Raw genomic sequence first — 19,916 nt, forward strand, 5'->3', positions numbered from 1 at the left:
CGCTCCCCGCGCGCCGCGTCCCGGCGCTCCCCGCGCGAGGCACTTCCGGCGGCGGCGGCGGCTGCGGCGGCGCTTGGGAGGAAGTGCCGGTGGGCTGCGAGGGCGGAAGCGGGGGCGCCGGCCGCTCTAGCCGGTGAGGCCGGCGGGGTCTCTATGGCGGCAGCCGGGAGCCCGCTCGGAGGAGGGGCCCGACCCGGGCGAGGGGGCGCGACCTGGGGCGACGGGGCCGGGGCCCGAGGTGACAGGTCGAGCGGAGACGGGCCGGGGGCGGAGAGGCCGCGGCCGGAGCGGAGCCGGAGGGGGTGGGGCCGCGGGGCGGGGGGCGCCGGGCGCGGAGGGCAGGGAGCCGCGGCTGTGGGGCCAGCGGCCGGGTCCGAGAAGCTCCCCAGCCCTTTTTCTCGTCCCTAAAACGGGAGGGAGCCCCGCGTCGGCTCCGCAGGCAGTTGTGAGGGCCGCTGAGCGCCGCTGCGGGTGCGGGGCTTGCTGTCAGCCCCGCACAGGTGGCCTGGCAATAAGGGCGGCCAGTCCGGGGCTCAGACGCTTCTCCTCCTCGCAGCTCTGGCTCCCGCGCCTCCCGCTGAGGACCCGGGGACCCGCCCCTGCCTTCCGTCCTTGCAGGATGGACGAGGAGAGCCTGCAGACCGCCCTGCAGACCTACGACGCCCAGCTGCAGCAGGTGGAGCTGGCGCTGGGTGCCGGCCTGGATCCCTCCGAGCTGGCGGACCTGCGCCAGCTGCAGGGGGACCTGAAGGAGCTCATCGAGCTCACCGAGGCCAGCCTGGCGTCCGTCAGGAAGAGCAAGCTGCTGGCCGCGCTGGATGGAGAGCCCTCGGCCCAGGACGATGCTGAGTACCTGGCTTTCCAGAAGGCCGTTGCTGAAGGGGTGGAGGTGCCTGCAGCCGCCGGGGCGGAGCTGGAGACCGCTCCTGAACGAGAGGCAAAGCCAGAACCCAGCGGGCCCGGGCAGGAGGAGGAGGAGTGGAGCGGGAGGAAGGTGAACGCGCCCTACTACAGCGCCTGGGGCACGTTGGAGTACCACAACGCAATGATCGTGGGCACGGAAGAGGCCGACGATGGCTCCACGGGCGTGCGGGTGCTGTACCTCTACCCCACGCACAAGTCCTTGAAGCCCTGCCCGTTCTTCCTGGAGGGGAAGTGCCGCTTCCAGGAGAACTGCAGGTAACTCCCCGGGGCCGTGCGGGGGCGCGAGGACTCGCCGGCAGGCTCGGGGTCGCCGTGGGGCTGGCTGGTGGATCCTCGCAGCGCTGTCCTCGGTGGAATGATCCCTGGATTTTCTCGAGTCAAAGGATGGCCCCCCCCCCCCCAATCACTAGTTTCATTTTTTAGGGTAGAACTTGTGAGTAGACTTTGTCACGGAGCTGGAGAGTGCAGCGCCCTGCCTACACCCCGATACCCGGCTTTATTGTGGACCAGCCCTTGCCAGGCTCTGACTCCTTTCTTACTTTTGTTTCCCTGGACTGTTTTAAAGCAAATTCTAGAAATTACTGGGTTTTTTTGGTCTATAAGTACTTAAGAACACACCCTTAACCGATGTAACAGTAACGTTTTGTTCAAATTGAGATTTCCACAATTGTTGCAACAATGTCTTTTTTTCTGTAAGTGCATAACTTTGCTCTTACTCCTTTTTATTTCCTCTTTGGAAGGAATATTTACTAAAACGTCTGGTAGTTCATTTTCCTTTTTTGTCAGTATTCCAGTGAAACTATTTCTAGTTCTTTGGTCATCTTTCTTTACAGACTGTTGCTGGGTCCAGAGTGTTGTTTGACGCATTTTTCCGTACTTCTTTCTTTCCCTGTTTTATTGAAGTGTCCCGTTCATACAGAAAGTGCATACATCATAAATGTACTGGATGAGTTTTCACAAAGCGGACCTATCCACGTGCTGGTGAACAGTTTGGTCAAGGAACAAAGCAGTAACCTCTCTTGTCTTTTCTGCCATTAGCCCCTCTGGGGTACCTCCCTGCCCCTGGGTGACACATCCCTGGGCCGCTTTCTCTGGGCCAGGCACTGCTTCTGGAGTTTGACACGTATTAACTCATCTGTGCCGCAACTCCGAGAGGTAGGCCCACCTATGGCTGAGGTTGCCTGGCTCAGAGGGGCGGCATGTGAGCCTGCACCAGGGTCAGGCCAGCTTTGAGATGGCCCCCAACTGCTGTACCTTCCCATGCTGCGTGCTCTGTTAGCTTTAGGCCCAACTGCTGCAGCCTACAACACCCACTCGCCACCGCCGGACTGATGAGCCATTATCTGGCATTTGCTTTGCATTTTTATTTTATTTAGTTTTTTAAAGATTTATTTATTTGTGAGAGAGAATGTGCACGTGTGGGGTGGGGAGGGGCAGAAGGAGAGGTAGAGAGTGTGTCAAGCAGACTCCCTGCTGAGCACGGAGCCTGACCCTGAGACCATGACCTGAACTGAAACCAAGACTCAGATGCCCAACTGACTGAGCCAGTCCGGCACCCCTGCTTTACCTTTTTAAAAATAAAACAAAATAGGTAATGTTGAAATGCCCTTGACTCCCCACTCTGTCACAGCCTCTCCCCATCCTGGGAGGCTATGATCACAACTCAGTTTCCCTCTAGCAAATGTTAGCTCTTCACAGACAGTGTGTATACAAAGAATACATATTTGTGTTATTTTTAAAACAAGTGGTATCATACAGTATGGTTCATTTTGCAGCTTGTTTTTTTCACTGCATGTGTTTGTGAGAGACATCCATGTTATCTACAGAGCTCTTTAGTTCATTTTAACTGCTGTGTTTTTTTCCTCATGAATATGCCACATTTTATTTATTCTGTTCCTTTCTGATGTTTTCATTTTTTTTTTTACAAACAATTTACTGTGAACATCTCAGTACATGTCTTCTTATGTACCTGCCGGGAATTTCCCATGTAGAGAGTGCGTGTAGAATTTCCATTTCCATATGAAGTATGGTTCCTAGTCCCTAGTTCTTTCTATAATTGCCTGTGGTAATATTACCCGACTTGCAGATTCCTGCCTACTGAAAGCTGGGAAAATGGTATCGTGATTGAATTTGTATTTCCTTGAATCCTAGTGAGATGTAGCATTTTTTCGTACGTTTGTCATAACTTAATTTCTGTGTTTTAATCTCTTTATCTGTAAACAGAAACGAGAATTGTCTTTCGTAGTTTTTGGGAGAATGGAATGCATTAATACGTGCAAAGAATTTAGAACAGTACGTTACGTGTTGTAAGCTCACGGTAGATGTTAACTTTTTATCTTGCCATAGGATAAAATCAGATGTGGGAAGTGAGGACATAGTATAGGGATTACTGTAACCTCCCAGCAGTCACCACTCAGCTCCCCACTGCAAATTTGCCAACCACCCCCGAAGCGCCTCCACGCACCTCAAACCAAATGCAGTCTGCTCCCAACTCCAAAAACGGCCACTATTCCGGACCTTTATTCTGGTCTCCTCCTTGTGTTTGTTCCAGCTTGTCACTCAAGTGTAACTGTGGTATGAACACTGTAGCATAATCTTGTTCACTAAAGCTTCTGTGTCCGAATCTGGCTGTCCACACCCTTCTTCCTGCCTCTCCTGGCCTCACAGTTTGCTAAAGGACTGGGCCCTTTGGCCCATGGTTGAACACCACTGGTCCAGCACGTTCCTCTGCAAGCTGGCAGCTGGATCGAGGGAGCTGACCACATTCAGGTTCACCCTCTTTGGCAAGACTCTAGGTGCTGTTCTTTCATCAAGACATTCTTGGTGTCTAGTTTTTCTGTTGTGATGGTAGCAGCCATGGATGCCGTCGGTGATCAGAGCCTAATGCACTGATTCAGTGGGAACTGCAAAGTAGAGATCTTTCTGTCTGTTCATCTTTATTTACTAGCCATAAAGAGATGCTTTCCCCCATCTGTGATTTGGCTACCCAGAGGAACAGTTCATATAAAAATGCAGGATAAATGCTGGATTTTTCTGTTTTCTTTACTTCCGTTTCCAAGATAATGAATTGGTTCTCTTTCATTCTGAGAAGGTAATAAATTAGCTTTAAAAAAACATTTCTAACATCCTTATGTACTCATGGATTTCAATATATTTGACAAATTTCATTTTGACAAATTTCAGTCTGTTGAGATTCTGATTTTCTATACAGGTATCCCCAACGAAAGTTCATGTTACCACATTTGTATGAAAGACGTACATAGTAACTTTTAACATGTTGTTGTCTTTGGGCTCCAAAATGAGTCTCTCATAGAGAGCATAGAATTTAGTCATTCTTTTTATCCATCCTTCCAGTTGTCTTTTAATTGGCCTTTAGGTACTCCGCTTACCTTTAAAGTAGTTACTGATAAAGACTGACCTCAGGTATCTTATTATTTGTTTTTTCTTTTTCCTTTTTTTTAAGACTTATTTTTTTTATTTTTTTATTTTAGATTTTATTTATTTATGCCACAGAGAGAGACAGCAAGAGCAGGGACACGAGCAGGGGGAGTGGGAGAGGGAGAAGCAGGCTTCCCGCTGAGCAGGGAGCCCGATGCGGGGCTCGATCCCAGGACCCCGGGATCATGACCTGAGCCGAAGCCAGACGCTTAACAACTGAGCCACCCAGGCGCCCCAGATTTTATTTTTAACTAATTTCTACACCCAATGTGGGGCTCAAACTCATAAGATCAAGAGTCACACGCTTCACAACTGAGCCAGCCAGGTGCCCCACTATTTGTTTTCTGTAGGCCTTATGTCATCTGCTTCTCAGTTTCATTATTGCTTTCTTTGGTGTTTGTTTTTTCCACTCTATCACTTTGATTCCCTTTGATTTTTTTGGACATATTTTTATGTTATTTCCTTCAATGACATTCTCTGGATTATAATTAATATAACAATCTAGTTTGAATAATGTCAGCTTAGCTGAAACTCTACCATACAGTCCACCCCCCCCCCCATGTTCTTACTGTTACAAATTACATCTTTGTACTCGTGTGGCCAGAAATACAGATTTATGAGTATTGTGTCATGCAATTGTCTTTTAAATCACACAGAGGAAAAAAGATGAGTTGCAAACCCTCCCCCCAAAAAGGAATAATAATACTGGCTTTTATATTTACCTATATAGTTGTCTTTATCAGTGTTCATATGGCTTGAGTTATGGTCTGGTGTCCTTTGTTTCAGTCTGAAGGACTCGCTTTAGCATTCCTTGTAGGGCAGGTATATGAGCAATGAATTCCCTCTGCTTTTGTTTATATGGGAATGTCTTCATTTCTCTTTCAAAGGACAGTTTTGGCAGATAAAGAATTCTTGGTTGACAGGGTTTGTTTTTTCCTTTCAGGACTTTAAATATGTCATCCCACTGCCTTCTGGCCCCCATAGCTTCTGGTGAGAAGGCAGTTAACCTTATTGAGGAACACTTGTACATGAAGAGGGCCTTCTCTTTTGCTGCTTTCAGGATTTTCTTTGTTTTTGGGTTAAAGGAACTGTACCTGTAAATGGGCCTTTAGTAACGTGGTGGTAAGATGTGAGACAGGAAGCATTCTGCAGCCCTCCGATGAGATCGCAGGCTTTTAGTGAACCTCTGCCCCCGGATTATGAACTGCACGTGGACTTCTCAGTCATGCACACGCCCCACTTAGATGGCACAGGATGGCTGGACTGGGCTGGATTTGGGTGTTTCTCTAACCCCCAGTTCAACTAGGTTCTGATAAAACTCCCCTCAGATTAGGCTCCAGTTAAACAGCTTCCCCTGAGGACAGGCCTTGTTAAGAAGAACAGAGTAGAGTGCTCTGAGGTATTTCAAGATGGTTCCTTTCCCCCTCCCTCTGCAGTTTTCACTTTGAGAACCTGGTAGAGCTTCTGGACTAAAACTCACAGAAGTGTGAGGGCCCTGGGGCGCCTGGGGGGCTCAGTCGGTGAAGCATCTGCCTTCGGCTCAGGTCATGATCTCAGGGTCATGGGATCGAGTTCAGCCGGGAGTCTGCTTCTCCCTCTGCTCCTCCCCCTGCTTGTGCTCTCTCTCTTTCCCTCTCTGTCTCTCTCTCAAAGAAATAAAACCTTGTGCTCGCTTCAGCAGCACATATTCTAAAATTGGAACGCTACAGAGAAGATTAGCATGGCCCCTGCGCAAGGATGACACTCAAAGAAATAAAACCTTAAAAGAAAAAGTGTGAGAGCCCCCCCAGACTTGTCCATACCGAGCCACCAAGCAGCCCTCAGTCACAGTCAGGGTCGCCCTTCTATCCCTGGATCCTGCAGTGGTTCCTGCCGGGGGCTTACTGTGCTGGTAAGTTGTGATTCCCAATATCTGCCTATTGGTCTCTCCAAATTTGGCATAGCAGTTTGCCCTGTGACCTTTCTTCTCTTATGGATCTAAGAAGAGTTAGTGATTTTTTTCATTTTCAGCTTTTTACCTGTGGTTAGAACAAAGGGGCAACTTCCCAGCTTCTTACACATCAGACTGGAAACCAGAAATGTTCCATCTAGTGAGTTGTTCGTTTCAGTTACTGACTTCAACTCTGGAATTTCCACTTTATTCCTTTTATATATTTTCTATGTATGTTTTAAGATTCACTATTTCCTAAATCATTGTCACTATGTTTTCATTTAGTTCTTCGAACATACTTAGACTATCTGCTTTGAGGTCTTTGCAAGATTCAACATTTGGGCCCGCTCAGATTCTATCAACTGCTTTTTTTCCTAAGTATGGGTCACACTTTACTGTTTGCCTGTCTCCTAAATTTTATTGAAAACTGTACATTTCAGATAATATCTTGTAGCAACTCTGGACTCTGAATCATTTTCCTCAGTATTTCGTTTTATCTTGGTATGTTTTCCGGATGTAAATTATGAAGTCTGTCCCCTCATAGCAGTTTCTGGTATCTCTACTCAGATCTTTAAATTTATATTTACTTTTTAGCCTGGCTTTTCAGGAGTCACTTCTGTGTCTGTGTGGCTTAGCGGCCAGCCAATGATTTAAGCAGAGGTTATTCTCAAACACTCTTTCCCAAAAGGCTTCCCCCACAAGGCTTCTCCCCCATCGGTCAATCAGTCTTTGTGGGCTGGGGGGCACATTCCAAGTTCAGCCAGCCCCCCATCTCTCTTGACTTTCACTTGACCCTGGCATCTCCTGGAGCTCCGGATGCATGCACAATGTTTCCTGGAGAAGCAGGGGTGTTTGGAGGGTGGGGCTCTTACATGGTTGTTTAATTTTCTGGTCCTGAAGTACCTGTTAGGTATTTGCTAAATACCCCCTGTAAACAGCAGGGCCCACTCCAGCTGGGCCCACAAGCCACCATAGCCCTGGGTCTCACCCCTTCCATACTCCCCCCCACCCCAAGGGCAAGCACGAAGCTTCCCCCACTGTGAAGGCTGCAGACATTCCCACCTCCCGTTCTGTCCCAAAGTTGGGCACCTTTTCAAAAATAATGACTAACCAGCGTGTTGTCTGTTTCGTTTCATTTCCAGAGTTCTGAAGCTGTGAGTTTGGACCACTTTGCTCAGTTTTAGCCTTGTTTTTCTATACTTGGCCACAGCTGGAACTCAGAATCTTCTTTATGGTTCTAAATACTTGTTTTCAGGTTCAAGATTTGTTTATTCTGGAGTGCATTTCCATGAATGTTGTGAGGTAGGTAATTGAGTTGGGGTTTTTAACACAGGAAACCAGTTTCTAATCTTTTCCTTATGAAACCAGTAGTGTGTCCTTTCCTCACTTGTGTGTAGTATTTTCTCAGTCACATAGGAAGTTTTTTGTGTGCACGGTGCTCTTCCTGGGTGCTCCTTTTCATTCCATTGATCAATTTGCTCATTGTCTTAGTTTTAAATTCATTTTATAGGGGCGCCTGGGTGGCTCAGTCGTTAAGTGTCTGCCTTCGGCTCAGGTCATGATCCCAGTGCCCTGGGATCGAGTCCCGCATCGAGCTCCCTGCTCAGTGGGGAGTCTGCTTCTCCCTCTGCCTGCAGCTCCCCCTGCTTGTACCCTTGCTCACTCTCTCTCTCGTCCACGCTGTCTCTCTCTAACAAATAAATAAAATCTTTAAATAAATAAATAAATAAATAAATAAATTCATTTTACGGATATGCCATTAACTACACCCCATGGTTGGAACCTTAGGTTATTTCCAAGTCTTTTGGTATTTGGTTAACATCCTTTGAGCCAAATCTTTGCGTACTTTCGTTATTATTTTTCTAGAATCATTTCTTAGACGTGCTTTCCCAGGTTAAGGAGTATACCAAATTTTCAGGCTTCTATTATCACTGAAGATTCCTGCAGAGAAATTTTAATTGGTGGTGTCTTGGCGGGGGTGCATGTGTCTGAGGGTGCATGGGCGTGTCTGGGGTGTGTGTGTGTGTGTGTGTCTATTGGGGCGTGGGGGGCATGTGTCTGGGGCACATGTTTCTGGGGTGCGCTTGTCTGTGGGGGCTTGTGTGAGCATGCGTGTCTGGGGATATATGTGTCTGGGGATGCGCGTGTCTGTGGGGTGCATATCTGCGGATGTGTGTGGGTGCACATGTCCGTGGGGGCAGGCGTGAGGGGGATATGTGTGTCCAGGGGCACGTGTGTCTGTGGGGTGCATGTCTGGGGGGGCATCTGGGGGGCAGGCCCGTCTGGGGGATATGGGTGTCAGTGGGCACGCGCGTCTGTGGAGGCACGCGTCTGTGGGAGTGTGGGAGTGGGTATTTGGCTGAGCTCAGTCCTGGCTGTTGGCCTCCCCTTTTGAACACATTGTGTTACTCCTTGGTTGAACGAGGATCTTCAAGCAGAGTCACCACTGCAGTGCGTTTGGGGCCTGGTCTTGCAGATGCTGGTGCTGCTCAGTCATTGGCATCGTCCTGTGGGCCTGAGGACAGTCAGGCAGAAGGAACTGCCCAGAATCTTGCCAGGGGAGGTGTCTGAGGCCATCTTTGTCCACCCGTGAGAGGGTGGAACCCCACCCTTTCCATCCCCTGTGCCACCACCGATTTCTGCCTGGAAGGACTTGCCGTGGCTGCACTGTCTCTGCGTCGCAGCGTGAATACAAGTCCTTGATTGCTCTTGTAGGGTTAAAACAGTTTCCTCTTTGAAATGCTGGCATAGTACAGTGGATATGTGGTTAGTCTTTCATGCCTTTATTTGGCAGAGTTGAAGCTTGAGTCCTTTGTGCCCACATTTCTTCCTCTTTCTTCGCCTTCTTCCCCCCCTCCTCCCTCTCTCAGTTTTGGTTTTAATCTCACTGGTTCACTGAAATCTAAAGGTCAGGACATCACTGTTCCAACTGTGTTCTCCCACTTGGTTTGGGAAGGACTCAGTCCTGTGAGCGCACGCACACAAACACACCTGCCTTGATTATCTGTTAGTGTTGGGGCCTCCTGTCTGGTGGAGAGGCGATGGGGAGCCTTAGTCACACGGGTGTCTGCCCACCACATCGTTACTCTCGCCCAGAAAGCTGGAGAGTCGTGCAAAGCATCTTGTCCTCAGCATGGCCGGATCCATCCTGCAAAGGCGAGAGTGTGTGTCTGTGCGTATACCTGCCTGTGTTTGTGTGCAGGGGTATATGTGTGTACACACGTGCACACGCACGTGTGCCCGTTTGTCTCCCGTCTCTCCCTCCCTTCATGGCAGTGCCCAGGCAGGTGGACTTGGTTCTCCTGGGTTCACTTGCCCCTAGTGCACTGTGTCTGAGCCCGTCCCCTGTGGTTGTCTCGGCAGGTTCTCCCATGGGCAGGTGGTCTCTGTGGACGAGCTGCGCCCCTTCCAGGACCCAGACCTGAGCTCCCTCCGGGCCGGCTCTGCATGTCTGGCCAAGCAGCAGGATGGCCTCTGGTACCCAGCTCGGATAACCGGTGAGGCTGCCCACAGGCCTCTCAGACGGAGCTCTTACTGAAGAGCCCCGTTCCACACCCAAGTGGAGCGAGGCCACCCTCAACCTCCGTCCCACCTTCCTTCCAGCACTCAGCGTGGTTCCTGCCACCTGCTGAGGCCCCTGACCTGGCCTGTCTTTGTTCCCTGCCTCCAGATGTGGGTAACGGCTACTACACAGTCAGGTTTGACTCGCTGCTGCTGAAGGAGGCTGTGGTGGAGGGGGACGGCGTCCTGCCCCCACTGCGCACGGAGCCCGCAGGGTCCTCGGACTCCGACAGCGGCGACGCAGACGACCCCAGCTACGCCAGAGGTACGGCAGCAGGTCAGGGTCCCAGAAGCCCTAGTGCAGCAGTCGGCCTGCAAGGCTCCCGGCCGGTGGGGCCTGTGACCGTCGAAACCGACAGTTGGACAGTGTGACTGCAGGGAGGTGGGCTGTGCTCAGCAGAGGGGGCGCTCATGCCTGAGGAGGTGGGGGAAATGAGAGAGCGTGTGCAGGCTGGGCGGGGGGGGGAGTTCCTGAGACCCACAGAGGCAGAGACCTGGCCCTTGTCTTCAGGGAGCACATGTGAGGGTCACAACTCCACACCCCCGCATACCGAAGCGTGTGTGCCGAGGCAGGGCCGACACACAAGTCGGCGTGTAAGACAGGGCCGGTGGGCGTGGAGTGCAGGCAGGAGCAGCCCCTTCCAGTGGTCTCCCCATGGGCCAGGTGTCCGGTGGATAGAGGGGAGGCTGGGTCCGGACAGGCAGGGACCGGAGAGTTTCAGGAATAGCTGGAGGTGTCCGGCCCTCCCGAGGGGTCAGTTAGGCTGTACAGGGGAGGTACTCCTGTGGAATCTGTTCTGTGAGTTGGTGGTTTCTGAGCTCCCGTGTCCACGGGGGCGGCGGGGAGGACTGAGCCATGAAGTCGGCGGTGACTTTCTACCAGGGGAGGAGGGGAGCTCACTGCCTGAGAAGGTGGGTCAGGGGAGGGCTCCAGGGGGGGAGGGGCTGCCATGTGACCTGCGGGGGTGGCACTGAGGTGTGGGGAGGGCTGCAGCAGACCCTGCCCCACTCTGCCAGTGCTCGGCCTTAGAGTCATGTGCCGACAACAGGTCTGAGCAGTCGATGGAGGTGCCGGGCATCACAGCCCTGGGCCAGAGCTGAGCTCTTGGGCTAACATGGGCTGGAGCCCAGGGTGCTCCACGTCCAGTGGGGCCGAGCCACTGCCCTGTTTCCTACAGTGGTGGAACCTGGTGCTGCCGACCTCGGGACCTGCAGCTCCGCTTTTGCTGGCTGGGAGGTGCACACACGGGGCATTGGCTCCAGACTCCTGGCCAAGATGGGCTACGAGTTTGGCAAGGGTGAGTGTGTGCTGCCCTGGGGAGGGGAGGGGGCGACCACAGCCCCGCTCAGGTCCAGCAGCAGCAGCACTAGTCCTGTGTGCCCTCAGGTTTGGGCCGACATGCAGAGGGCCGGGTGGAGCCCATCCATGCTGTGGTGCTTCCTCGAGGGAAGTCGCTGGACCAGTGCGCAGAGATCCTGCAGGAGAGGCCCAAGGGCAGCAAGCCTGGCACCCGGAGGCCCCCGAGATGCCGGGGGAGCGGGGGTGGGCGTCCTCCCCCTCGTAGTGTGTTTGACTTTCTGAACGAAAAGCTGCAGTACCGGGCCCCTGGGGCCCTGGAGGCTAGGGGGGCCCCCCCAGGGAGGAGGAGTGGCAAGGAAATGTACCATGCCAGCAAGAGTGCCAAGCGGGCCCTGAGCCTGCAGCTCTTCCAGACTGAGAAGAAGATTGAGCAAACCCAGCGGGACATCCAGGGCATCCAGAAGGCCCTTGCCCGAAACACCGGCCGGTACGTGTGGGGCCGAACCCAGGGCAGAGGGCATACCCCAGGGTGGCAGTGCCTTCAGCCCTGCTGTGGGCATCAAGCCCACAGGTCCCACACAGGAGCTTGCTCTGCCCTGAGGGTGGTGGCTGTCTGAGGAGGGTCTGATGCTTGGAGGAGGACGGGGAGTGGCCACAGCACTGTGGGGGCTTCGTGCCGGTGGCCCAGCAGCCCATGCTGAACGGCGGGCTCCTGTCTAGGCACAGTGTGACGGCAGCCCAGCTGCGGGAGAGGCTGATGGGAGCCCAGCGGGAGCTGGGGCAGCTCCAGGCCCAGGAGGCAGGCCTGCAGCGCGAGCAGAGGAAAGCGGACACCCACAAGAAGATGACTGAGTTCTAGAGCTCCTGTGTGCGCAGCGGACGGAGCTCAGGGCCCCCGGCTCCTGGCTGCCCTCTGGAAGACTAGCTGTCACCCGACAACTAGATGCTACTGAAGAGGGGCCCCCTGCTCCCAGACTAGCCCCCATGGCCAGCCTTCTCCCTGGCCCAGGGCCTGTGGACACTACTGAACGGAGAAGGGGCTGCAGGGGTCACGTCTGGACACTTACTTGCCCGTTGAACCCACCTGCCAGTGTCTTAGGGGGTCTCCTTCGCAAAGACATTAAAGTGATCGTGTTGTGTCTTTCAGTGAAGGCTCAGCTGGCTTGTGGGGTCTTTGGGGGCAGAGGGGTCTCTGCACAGGGCCATGGGGCCGGGCTGGAGGGGCCCTGAGTGAGGCCGCTGCCCTCTGCCCAGAGGTGGAGGGCCCAAAGCCTGGCATTCTCCTTGCTCTCTTGGGTGGGGCTCTGCCAGCAGCCCCTCCCGCGTGTTGCCTCACCCCCACAAGTGTGTGGGACTTGATGCTGCAGCAGGGGGAGGAGGTCGTGGCCAGATGCATCCTTGGGAAGCACCATGAATGAGGCAGGAGGACCTGGTGGGGTGGGTTTGGAAGTCTGAGAGCCTGGGATCAGCCCCAGGATTTGGCGGCCACGAGACTGTCCAGTTCCCGTGCTGTGCCTGTCTCTTCGCTGGCGCGTGCCCACCTCATAGAGCACAGACCACGTGAGTTAGGCTCTGGGAGCAGTGCTGGCGTGCCACATGCACCCGCCAAGTGATGTCTAGACCCCACACGGGGGCTGCAGCAGGAGCGATGGCTGCAGAGCGTTGAGTGGCTGTGTGGGGAGATGCACAGGCAGGAAGTGAGGTGGGGAGCTCGGCTGAGGGCTGTACAGAGGCACCTCGTAGGGTGCCCAAGCCGCCGGGCCTGCTCCACACGGGGCTGAGGAGGGGCCGCCACACGCGGGGCTTTGGTAAGTGCCTGTTCTGGCCTCCACCCTGGTCAGGTCCCCAGACCCCTTGGTGCCCTCCTGGGAGCAGCTGAGGGTTGGGGTCTGGGAGGACCAGGTTAGCCATCCCAGACCCTCTTACGAGCTAAGCCCACTCTCCCTGGGTCTGGGCAGACTGGCCCCCGTCTCTAGAGACACCCTACCCCAGCAGCTCTGCTAAGATCCCAGGAGGAAGACCATGATCTGATGGCCGGGACAGTTGGAGGGGAGGGGTGGAGAGCCAAGGAGAAGTGGGGTGGGGGCAGTCAGGATAAAGCAACCTCTCCCTGCCTGCTGACCCCTCCCCTGCCTTTCCAGCCCCTCAGGGGACAAAGCTTAGCAGTGGATGGCTAGGGGGACATCACCTGAGACAGTGGCCTGTGCCTCAGAGGGCCAAGGGTGTGACCTTAGGACCTCCCTGGGTTCCAAGTTTAGGCTACGGTGACCACAGCAGGCCCTTGGCCTGCTCACAACTCCCCTGCCCCTCCTCACCGGCCATGCTCAGCTACCGTTTGGGTCATCCTCACCCACTCAGGTACTCGTGGGGCCAAGCAGAGCACACCTCCTTCCATGTCACGGGGAGCCCCCCTTCAGAGGTGGGAAGGTAGCTGCTAGGGCCTGGACTCCATGCTTCTGTAGGAAGGAGGGGCTGTGGAGCCTGGGGTTTCCTGTGTGCTGAGTCAGAGTGCCCCAGGGGGAGGAGACTGCCTAGCAGCTTGAGGTGCAGCAGGGGGGCTGCCAGGTAGGTACCCAGCCTCTCCGCCCCCAGCACCCTGTCTTCTTGCCCCCAGGCCTACCTGCGGCTTCGCAGGATGGGGCCACAGGTGCCCTCAGCCCCTCCTGCCCTCTGGGTCCTCGGGTGCCTTGCCCTGTCCCTCTGGCTTTGGACACTGTGCACGGCCTGCCACAGGTATGTCCATCTCTCACCTGGGTTTGGTGTGGGGCACGGCTCCAAGCAGGTTTGGCTCTGTGCGTGAGCCTCCCTACTGGGCCTTGCACCAGAGCCTGGCACCTCAGCCCCCTATCTCTGCCTCCCTGGCCTGATGAGACTCTTGCCCCCAGGAAGCGGGTGCAGAGGCAGCGGGCCAGGCCCCAGGGCGGTGTGATGCCAGCGGAAGCGGTGAGTGCCAGGCTGTCCCGGGGGCCAGGGCGGGGCCAGCACAGGACCCACCAGCCTTCCTTGCCCCCAGTCACTGCTGAGACGACACCACTTCTGCACCCTCAGCAAGTCGGACACCAGACTGCACGAGCTGCACCAGGGCCCTGGCGGCTGCAGAGGTGAGCCCAGCTGGGAGGGGTGGGACCAGGGGGGTGGGCGGGGCTTGCACCCTGGAGCAGCTCCGTGGCTCCCCCCCATCGGTTCCCTGCCCCCCTGCCCCAGTAACCTCTGTCTTGACCCCTAGCTCTGCGGCCTGCCAGCATGGATATCCTGCACCCACAATGGCTGGAGGTGTCCAGAGGCACCAGCAGGCTTATGGCAGCCTCCTCACACCGGGAACTGCACCAGGCAATGCCTGTTGCCACCTCACCCTCCATCTGCCCCGAGGCCACTTACTCCAATGTGGGGCTGGCTGCAATCCCCAGGGCCAGCCTGGCAGTCAGCCCTGTGGTGTGGGCAGGGGCACAGCTAACCAGCAGCTGTACCAGGCCTGGGCCTGAGGCCAGACCTGAGGTGGCTGAGTATGCTTGTATCCAGAAGCTCAAGGAAACAGATCAGGGCCCCCAAAGCCTGGGGCAGGGGAAGGCCGAGCTGACCCCAGCTGTTCAGGTAAACGGGTGGATGGGGTAGGGTGGGTAGGGCTGTGCAGGTCCTTGAAGGGATATATGGTGCTGACCCCTCCTTGGGTTGGCTTCCTCTCTCCCAGGTGGACATCCTGTACTCCAGAGTCAGGAAGCCTAAAAAGAGGGACCCAGGACCTGCCACAGACCAGTTGGACCTCAAGGGCAGGGGAGTAATTGCGCCTCTGGGAAGTGACCAGTCCTACGAGACCCTCCCACTCAGGGGCCTGGGGAAGGATGATGGCCTCCTGGAAAATGTGTATGAGAGTATCCAGGAGATGCCCCTTCCCCCCAGCACCTGGAGCCCTCCTGCTCTAGCTGTTAGCATGAGTGCACCTATGCAGGCTTCCCCAGCCTCAACCTAGGGAAGGGTCTCCAACTCCCCATCTGTGTCGAACAACCAAGTACAGAGTTCCTCCTTCCAGAGTAGTGCCCAGCCCCCATTCCCTATCCCCGCCCCTAAGTTGGCCGCACAAAGTCCAGATCCCAAGGCTTCCAGCCTGTGAGGTCCCTGCGGGTCCTGGCTGCCATGGCCTCCTAGCCTCTCCCTCCCAAGGTCTTAATAAATCCCCGGCACAGGGAGGATGGGTACAGCCGTGCCTCACAGACTACTTTTCTTGAAGGCCGGGGAAGGTTGGCAGGGATTGTCCTGAAAGGACCCTCCTGCCTGGGGTGTCTGGGCCCTGTCGCCTGAAGCTGTGCGCGGTGGTCAGTTTCAGAAGACAGTGTGGGGAAGGGAGGCTAGCTCTAGGGGCGGTGGTCCCCAGGCCAAGTCGGTCTTAGCACGTGTTGCAGCCGGCCCGCGAGCTGACCGCCCCAGGGTGGGACTTGGACCCTGAACACTAAGGGAGGGCTCCGCCGCCCAGCCCCCGGTGTTACATAAGGTACGGGGTAGGTGGGCAGTCGTGCGTTAAAGAATAACCTGCTCCCGGGAAGCCCGCCAAGGAGACGCGGCCCCTTCCCCGGATCTGGCAGCTCTGCGCGCAGGCACACCCGCGAGTAAGCCGGCCCTCCCCGGCGGCGGGGGCGCACGGGCACCCCGGGCTCCGCAGAGCCGAGGGACCGACAGGCACTCGCGGTGCCGCGAGCGAGGCCCTTTCCCCAGGCCGAGCGGCTGTGGCCGGCTCAGGGGCCGGGCCTCAGACCGTAAGCCAATGGGAGCGCGGCTGGCCCCGGCCGCGGTCCACCTCGGAATGTTGATACCGCGCGCGAACCAATGGGCGTGCGCCAGGGGCGGGGCCGCGAGGCGGGGCGCGCGAGCCGCGCGAAGGGGGCGTGGCCGGCCGGCAGCCTCCCGGCCGCGCGGCGCGGGCGGCGGCCGATCGAGGGCGGGGGTCGGCGGCCCGGCCAGCCCGGCCCGGCCCGGCCTGGGGGGCCGTGTCCCGAGCGTCCGCCCTCGCCGCTGCAGCCTCGGCACCCGGCCGGCCGGCCATGGAGGCCGAGCGCCCTCCGCTGCCCGTTCCGGGCTGCGGGCGCCCCCCGCCCCGTGCCGCCGGCCGGGACCCCGCGGCCGCGCCCGTATCGGTGCCCGCGCCGCCGCAGGTACCGGGCGCCGGGGGGCGGGGCGCCAACCAAACTCCCTCGCTGCAAAGATGGCGTCGGGGCTGCACAAACTTTGGGCCCCGGGGGCGGGGCGGCCGTGGCGGTCCGCGCGTGTCCGCGGGCCTGGCAGTGCCGGGCCGGGCGGCCCGGGAGCGCTTCCCGCCGCGCCGCGCCGGGGGCGGGGCCGGGGGCGGGGCCGCGCCGTCCCCACCGGCCGCAGCCGGTTTGGGGGGCGGGTGCGGAGCGGATCCGGGGTGGGGGCTGGGAACCCCCGTGCCGCTGCCTGCGCTGAGCCTGCCCCTTCCGCAGGGCCCTGCCGTGGGCGGCGGCTTTGCGGGCTTGGAGTTCGTGCTGCCTCGGGAGCCGGAGCCGCGGGCCACCAACCTGGGGGTCCCGGGGACGTGGGTGGGGGCGGCGGTGGGGCCCCCGAAGCCGTCGGCGCACATCCCGGTGCCTGCGCAGAGGTGAGCCAGGGTCCCGCGCGCCAGGCCGAGGTGGGCGTGCGCACACGTGCGCTGGTGTGCGCAGGGGTGGTGGGTGGGGCGCGGGCACGTGCCTTCTCGAGCCCCACCCCACGGGGGGTGGAGGGGTCTTGGTGGAGGGCAGGTCAGGGCCCCGACCTGGGGTTTCTGCCCCCCTCCCCAACTCTCCAGCGCTGGAGGAGTGGAGCAGAAATTATCAGTATATCGTGCCCCTTGCGCCCCCCAGCCTCTGGGGCCCAGAGCGCAGAGCTGGCAGGGGGCCCCTGTCAGTCTCTGTGCCGTAGAGGCTGCCCGCTGACGTGAGGTTGACGGTCCAGGAATCCCAGAGCTTCTGACGGCCATCTCCTAGCCCTGCCTAAAACCCTCCTGGGTGCCCCACACCCAAAGCTGGCTTCTCAGGTAGAGGCGGGTTCTGGCCTGGCCTGTTGGGGCCTGGGGACCCAGCTTGTCTTCCCTGGCTGTTGCTGGCTGGTCCCTCCCTCCCAGGCCTGGCGCGGGCCCGCAGCTGCTGTTGCACAACCCTGGTTACTGTGTGATTGGGGGGAGGGCTGGGCCCGGCCTGGCCTCGTCTGGCCCGGCCTGGGGGTGGGGCCTCAGACCCCTGTCCAGCGCCTGGGCCTGAAGGAGCCACCGTGGAACAAAGCCCAGGCTGCAGAGAACTCAGGCTTCAGGGAGACCCCAGCCCGGGCCCTGTGACTGGTGGTTCCTGGAGATTTGGTCTCTGTAATCCGAGCTGGGGGTGGAGACGGGCCTCCAGCCCAGTGCCTGGAGGGAGGGAGCCCGCGCGCCACACACACACACACACACACACACACACACACACAACACACACACAAAGTGCCCAGGCCTGCACGTGTGCTGGGCTAGGGGAGGAGCTTGGAGTACTTGCTGGATGCCACCCACATCTCTTCCAGAGCCCCCCCAGGAAAATCCCGACTGGATGAGGTCATGGCTGCGGCTGCCCTCACAAGTCTGTCCACCAGCCCCCTCCTGCTGGGGGCCCCAGCTGCAGCCTGTAGCCCAGGTGAGACTGAGGCACTTGGCCTGGGGTCTCCGGGACCCTGTGGTTGCCCACCCCTTGGGGCAAGCAGAACCCCTTTGCCCGGAACACCACCTTCTAGACCTCTTGAGGCCTGAGACAGACATCAGGACCCTCAGTGCCTCTCAGTGTGTCCCAGTCTGCAGGCCTGTGACCTGTCCATTTCCCCCTGGCTGGCCAGGCGTCTCCCCACACAGGATGTCCCTGTGTTGGGGAGGCTAGTCCTCCCGGCCACTGCTTCCTCCAAAAGACATGGCTCACCTGTGACCAGGTGAACAGGCGGGAGGTGCAGAGTTAAGGGGCTTGCAGCGGCAGCTTCTGAAGAGCAGCCCGAGCCCGACAAGCCCTAACGCGGGTGCCGATGTGTCCCCACAGAGCCTGGCTTGGAGCCCTGGAAGGAGGCCCTGGTGCGGCCACTGGGCAGCTGCAGTGGAGACTGGGGCTGGGACCTGGCCAGTGACCAGTCCTCTCCATCTACCCCATCACCCCCACTGCCCTCTGAGGCAGCCCATTTCCTATTTGGGGAACCTGCCCCAAGGAAGAGGAAGGTGAGCCTGAGGCAGCCCTCAGGGCGGGGTGGACGCGGTGGCCATGCCTGACCACCAGCCCTTGTCACCCAGAGCTCAGTGCAGGTCCTGTTCCAGTGTCTGTGGAAGCGGTGTGGGAAGGTGCTGAGCACGGCCTCCGGGATGCAGAGACACATCCGCCTGGTGCACCTGGGGTGCGGCGGGGCTGGCAGGTGGGGGTGGGGCAAGCCAGGTGGACCAATGCTTCAGCTCCCACCCACTGTGTCCCCCACAGGCGGCAGGCAGAGCCAGAGCAGAGCGATGGTGAGGAGGACTTCTACTACACAGAGCTGGATGTTGGCATGGATGTGCTGACAGACGGGCTGTCCAGCCTCTCCCCAGTGTCCCCCACAGCTTCCGCGCCACCCGCCTTCCCCCGCCTGGAGCTGCCAGAGCCCCCGACCTTGTCCAGCCTGCTGCGGCCGCTGGCCCTGCCTCCGGTCCCCGTGCTGAGCTCTGCGGCACCCCCTGAGGCGTGCCACGGTGACGACACCTACCAGGTGGGTGAGGCCACAGGCAGCAGCTCGGGGTGAGTCTCGGGGTGCTCGGGACAGGGGAGAGGACACAGCTGTGTCTCCTCTCAGGGCTGCCTGGCCCCCATCCGCCTGGAGCCACGGCCCACCACCATCAGGACCTGTGTGCCAACCCTGCCCTCCAAGCTTGGTGCCAACCCAAGGTGCGTGCGTGTTGAGGGGCCGGGGCAGGCGTCAGGCAGGGAGGGTCCTGGCCTAGCATCAGCCCGCGTCTCCTCTGCGTCCCCCCCAGGAAGCCCCGAGGTGACGCCAAGAAGTGCCGGAAGGTGTACGGCATGGAGCACCGGGACCTGTGGTGCACAGCCTGCCGCTGGAAGAAGGCGTGCCAGCGCTTCCTGGACTGAGCATGCGCGCCTGTGCCCGCCCCGAGCTGCTGCCCCGCTCCCCAGGACTCTGCCAAGGAGAAAATAAGCTACTCCCCAGCCCCCCAGCCAGGCGCTCCTCCCGCGGCAGGGTCTGCTTTTTAATGGTGGGGGAAGTTGGTGACCCTCGACCCCCAGAGGTTTGTGAGGGGGGGGTCCCACCACTCAAAGTGCCTCTGAAGAAACCAGCCTTTTGCACTAAAGCCAAACCTCACGGCTGTCCCCTTGGCCCGGGGTCCCTGGGGGTGGCCGCCCTCGCTGCCTGTCAGCCCATGGACTTGTCAGGGTGCTGATGGGCCAACTTCAGGGCCACATGGGGGCCGGTCTGTGATGCACTTTGAGGGGTGTCAGGGAGGGGCCTCCCCTGCCCGCACTTAACCCGATGGTTCGAGGGCCCCCGGCGCTGATATTTGTATCTTGTTTGCGAAGCTCAGGTGTCTCGAGTCTGGGCCGCGCCAGGCAAGGAGAAAAATTAAAGATTTGGGGTTTTTCCAGAAGCTGTGTCTGCCTCCTGGGGGGACCTGAGACCCTGCCAGAGGCAGGGGTGGTGGGTGGGCAGACCGGGGAGGCCAGCCAACAGACTGCAGAGGGCTCACTCCCTGACACGGGAGGAGGGGACACTGTGAAACACTCATGA

At 58.1% G+C, this 19,916-nt stretch overlaps 3 protein-coding genes and 1 non-coding gene across 9 annotated transcripts; all 4 read left to right on the forward strand.

Annotated features, from left to right (window-relative positions):
• Nucleotides 1-44: 44 nt before the first annotated feature.
• ZGPAT (zinc finger CCCH-type and G-patch domain containing) lies at nt 45-12,299 on the forward strand. Of its 2 annotated transcripts, none has more exons than XM_028096725.1 (7): nt 45-133; nt 557-1,179; nt 9,656-9,789; nt 9,963-10,118; nt 11,032-11,151; nt 11,241-11,640; nt 11,874-12,299. In XM_028096725.1, exons 2-7 carry the CDS (start codon nt 620-622, stop codon nt 12,010-12,012), a joined length of 1,509 nt encoding a protein of 502 aa, XP_027952526.1. In that variant the 5' UTR covers nt 45-133; nt 557-619; the 3' UTR covers nt 12,013-12,299. The 2 variants fall into 2 exon arrangements, with proteins under 2 accessions (XP_027952526.1, XP_027952527.1); XM_028096726.2 differs by lacking the exon at nt 45-133 and adding an exon at nt 144-238.
• Nucleotides 6,028-6,134, forward strand: LOC114203378 (U6 spliceosomal RNA). The gene has a single exon (XR_003607967.1). It is a non-coding gene; the product is annotated as a U6 spliceosomal RNA (small nuclear RNA).
• A 427-nt stretch (nt 12,300-12,726) lies between the features above and the next one.
• On the forward strand, nt 12,727-15,348 carry LIME1 (Lck interacting transmembrane adaptor 1). Of its 3 annotated transcripts, XM_028096732.1 has the most exons (6): nt 12,727-12,961; nt 13,768-13,886; nt 14,039-14,096; nt 14,167-14,254; nt 14,380-14,744; nt 14,842-15,348. In XM_028096732.1, the coding sequence occupies exons 2-6, from the start codon at nt 13,789-13,791 to the stop codon at nt 15,118-15,120; spliced, it is 888 nt and encodes a 295-aa protein (XP_027952533.1). In that variant the 5' UTR covers nt 12,727-12,961; nt 13,768-13,788; the 3' UTR covers nt 15,121-15,348. The 3 variants fall into 3 exon arrangements, with proteins under 3 accessions (XP_027952533.1, XP_027952529.1, XP_087882984.1); XM_028096728.2 differs by lacking the exons at nt 12,727-12,961; nt 13,768-13,886 and adding an exon at nt 13,416-13,718; XM_088026858.1 differs by lacking the exon at nt 12,727-12,961 and having other exon boundaries at nt 13,725-13,886.
• A 722-nt stretch (nt 15,349-16,070) lies between these two features.
• Nucleotides 16,071-19,776, forward strand: SLC2A4RG (SLC2A4 regulator). 3 transcript variants are annotated; one of them, XM_088026857.1, is made up of 8 exons: nt 16,172-16,297; nt 16,607-16,761; nt 17,694-17,803; nt 18,194-18,366; nt 18,439-18,539; nt 18,620-18,884; nt 18,969-19,060; nt 19,150-19,776. In XM_088026857.1, exons 1-8 carry the CDS (start codon nt 16,187-16,189, stop codon nt 19,259-19,261), a joined length of 1,119 nt encoding a protein of 372 aa, XP_087882983.1. In that variant the 5' UTR covers nt 16,172-16,186; the 3' UTR covers nt 19,262-19,776. The 3 variants fall into 3 exon arrangements, with proteins under 3 accessions (XP_027953065.2, XP_027953062.2, XP_087882983.1); XM_028097264.2 differs by having other exon boundaries at nt 16,071-16,761; nt 18,463-18,539; XM_028097261.2 differs by having other exon boundaries at nt 16,073-16,761.
• The last annotated feature ends 140 nt before the right edge of the window (nt 19,777-19,916 follow it).

The sequence above is a fragment of the Eumetopias jubatus genome, unplaced genomic scaffold (genome assembly GCF_037043125.1).
Source record: "Eumetopias jubatus isolate StellerSeaLion01/CBP00866 unplaced genomic scaffold, mEumJub1_p1.0 scaffold_9, whole genome shotgun sequence".
In the NCBI taxonomy this organism is placed as follows: domain Eukaryota; kingdom Metazoa; phylum Chordata; class Mammalia; order Carnivora; family Otariidae; genus Eumetopias; species Eumetopias jubatus.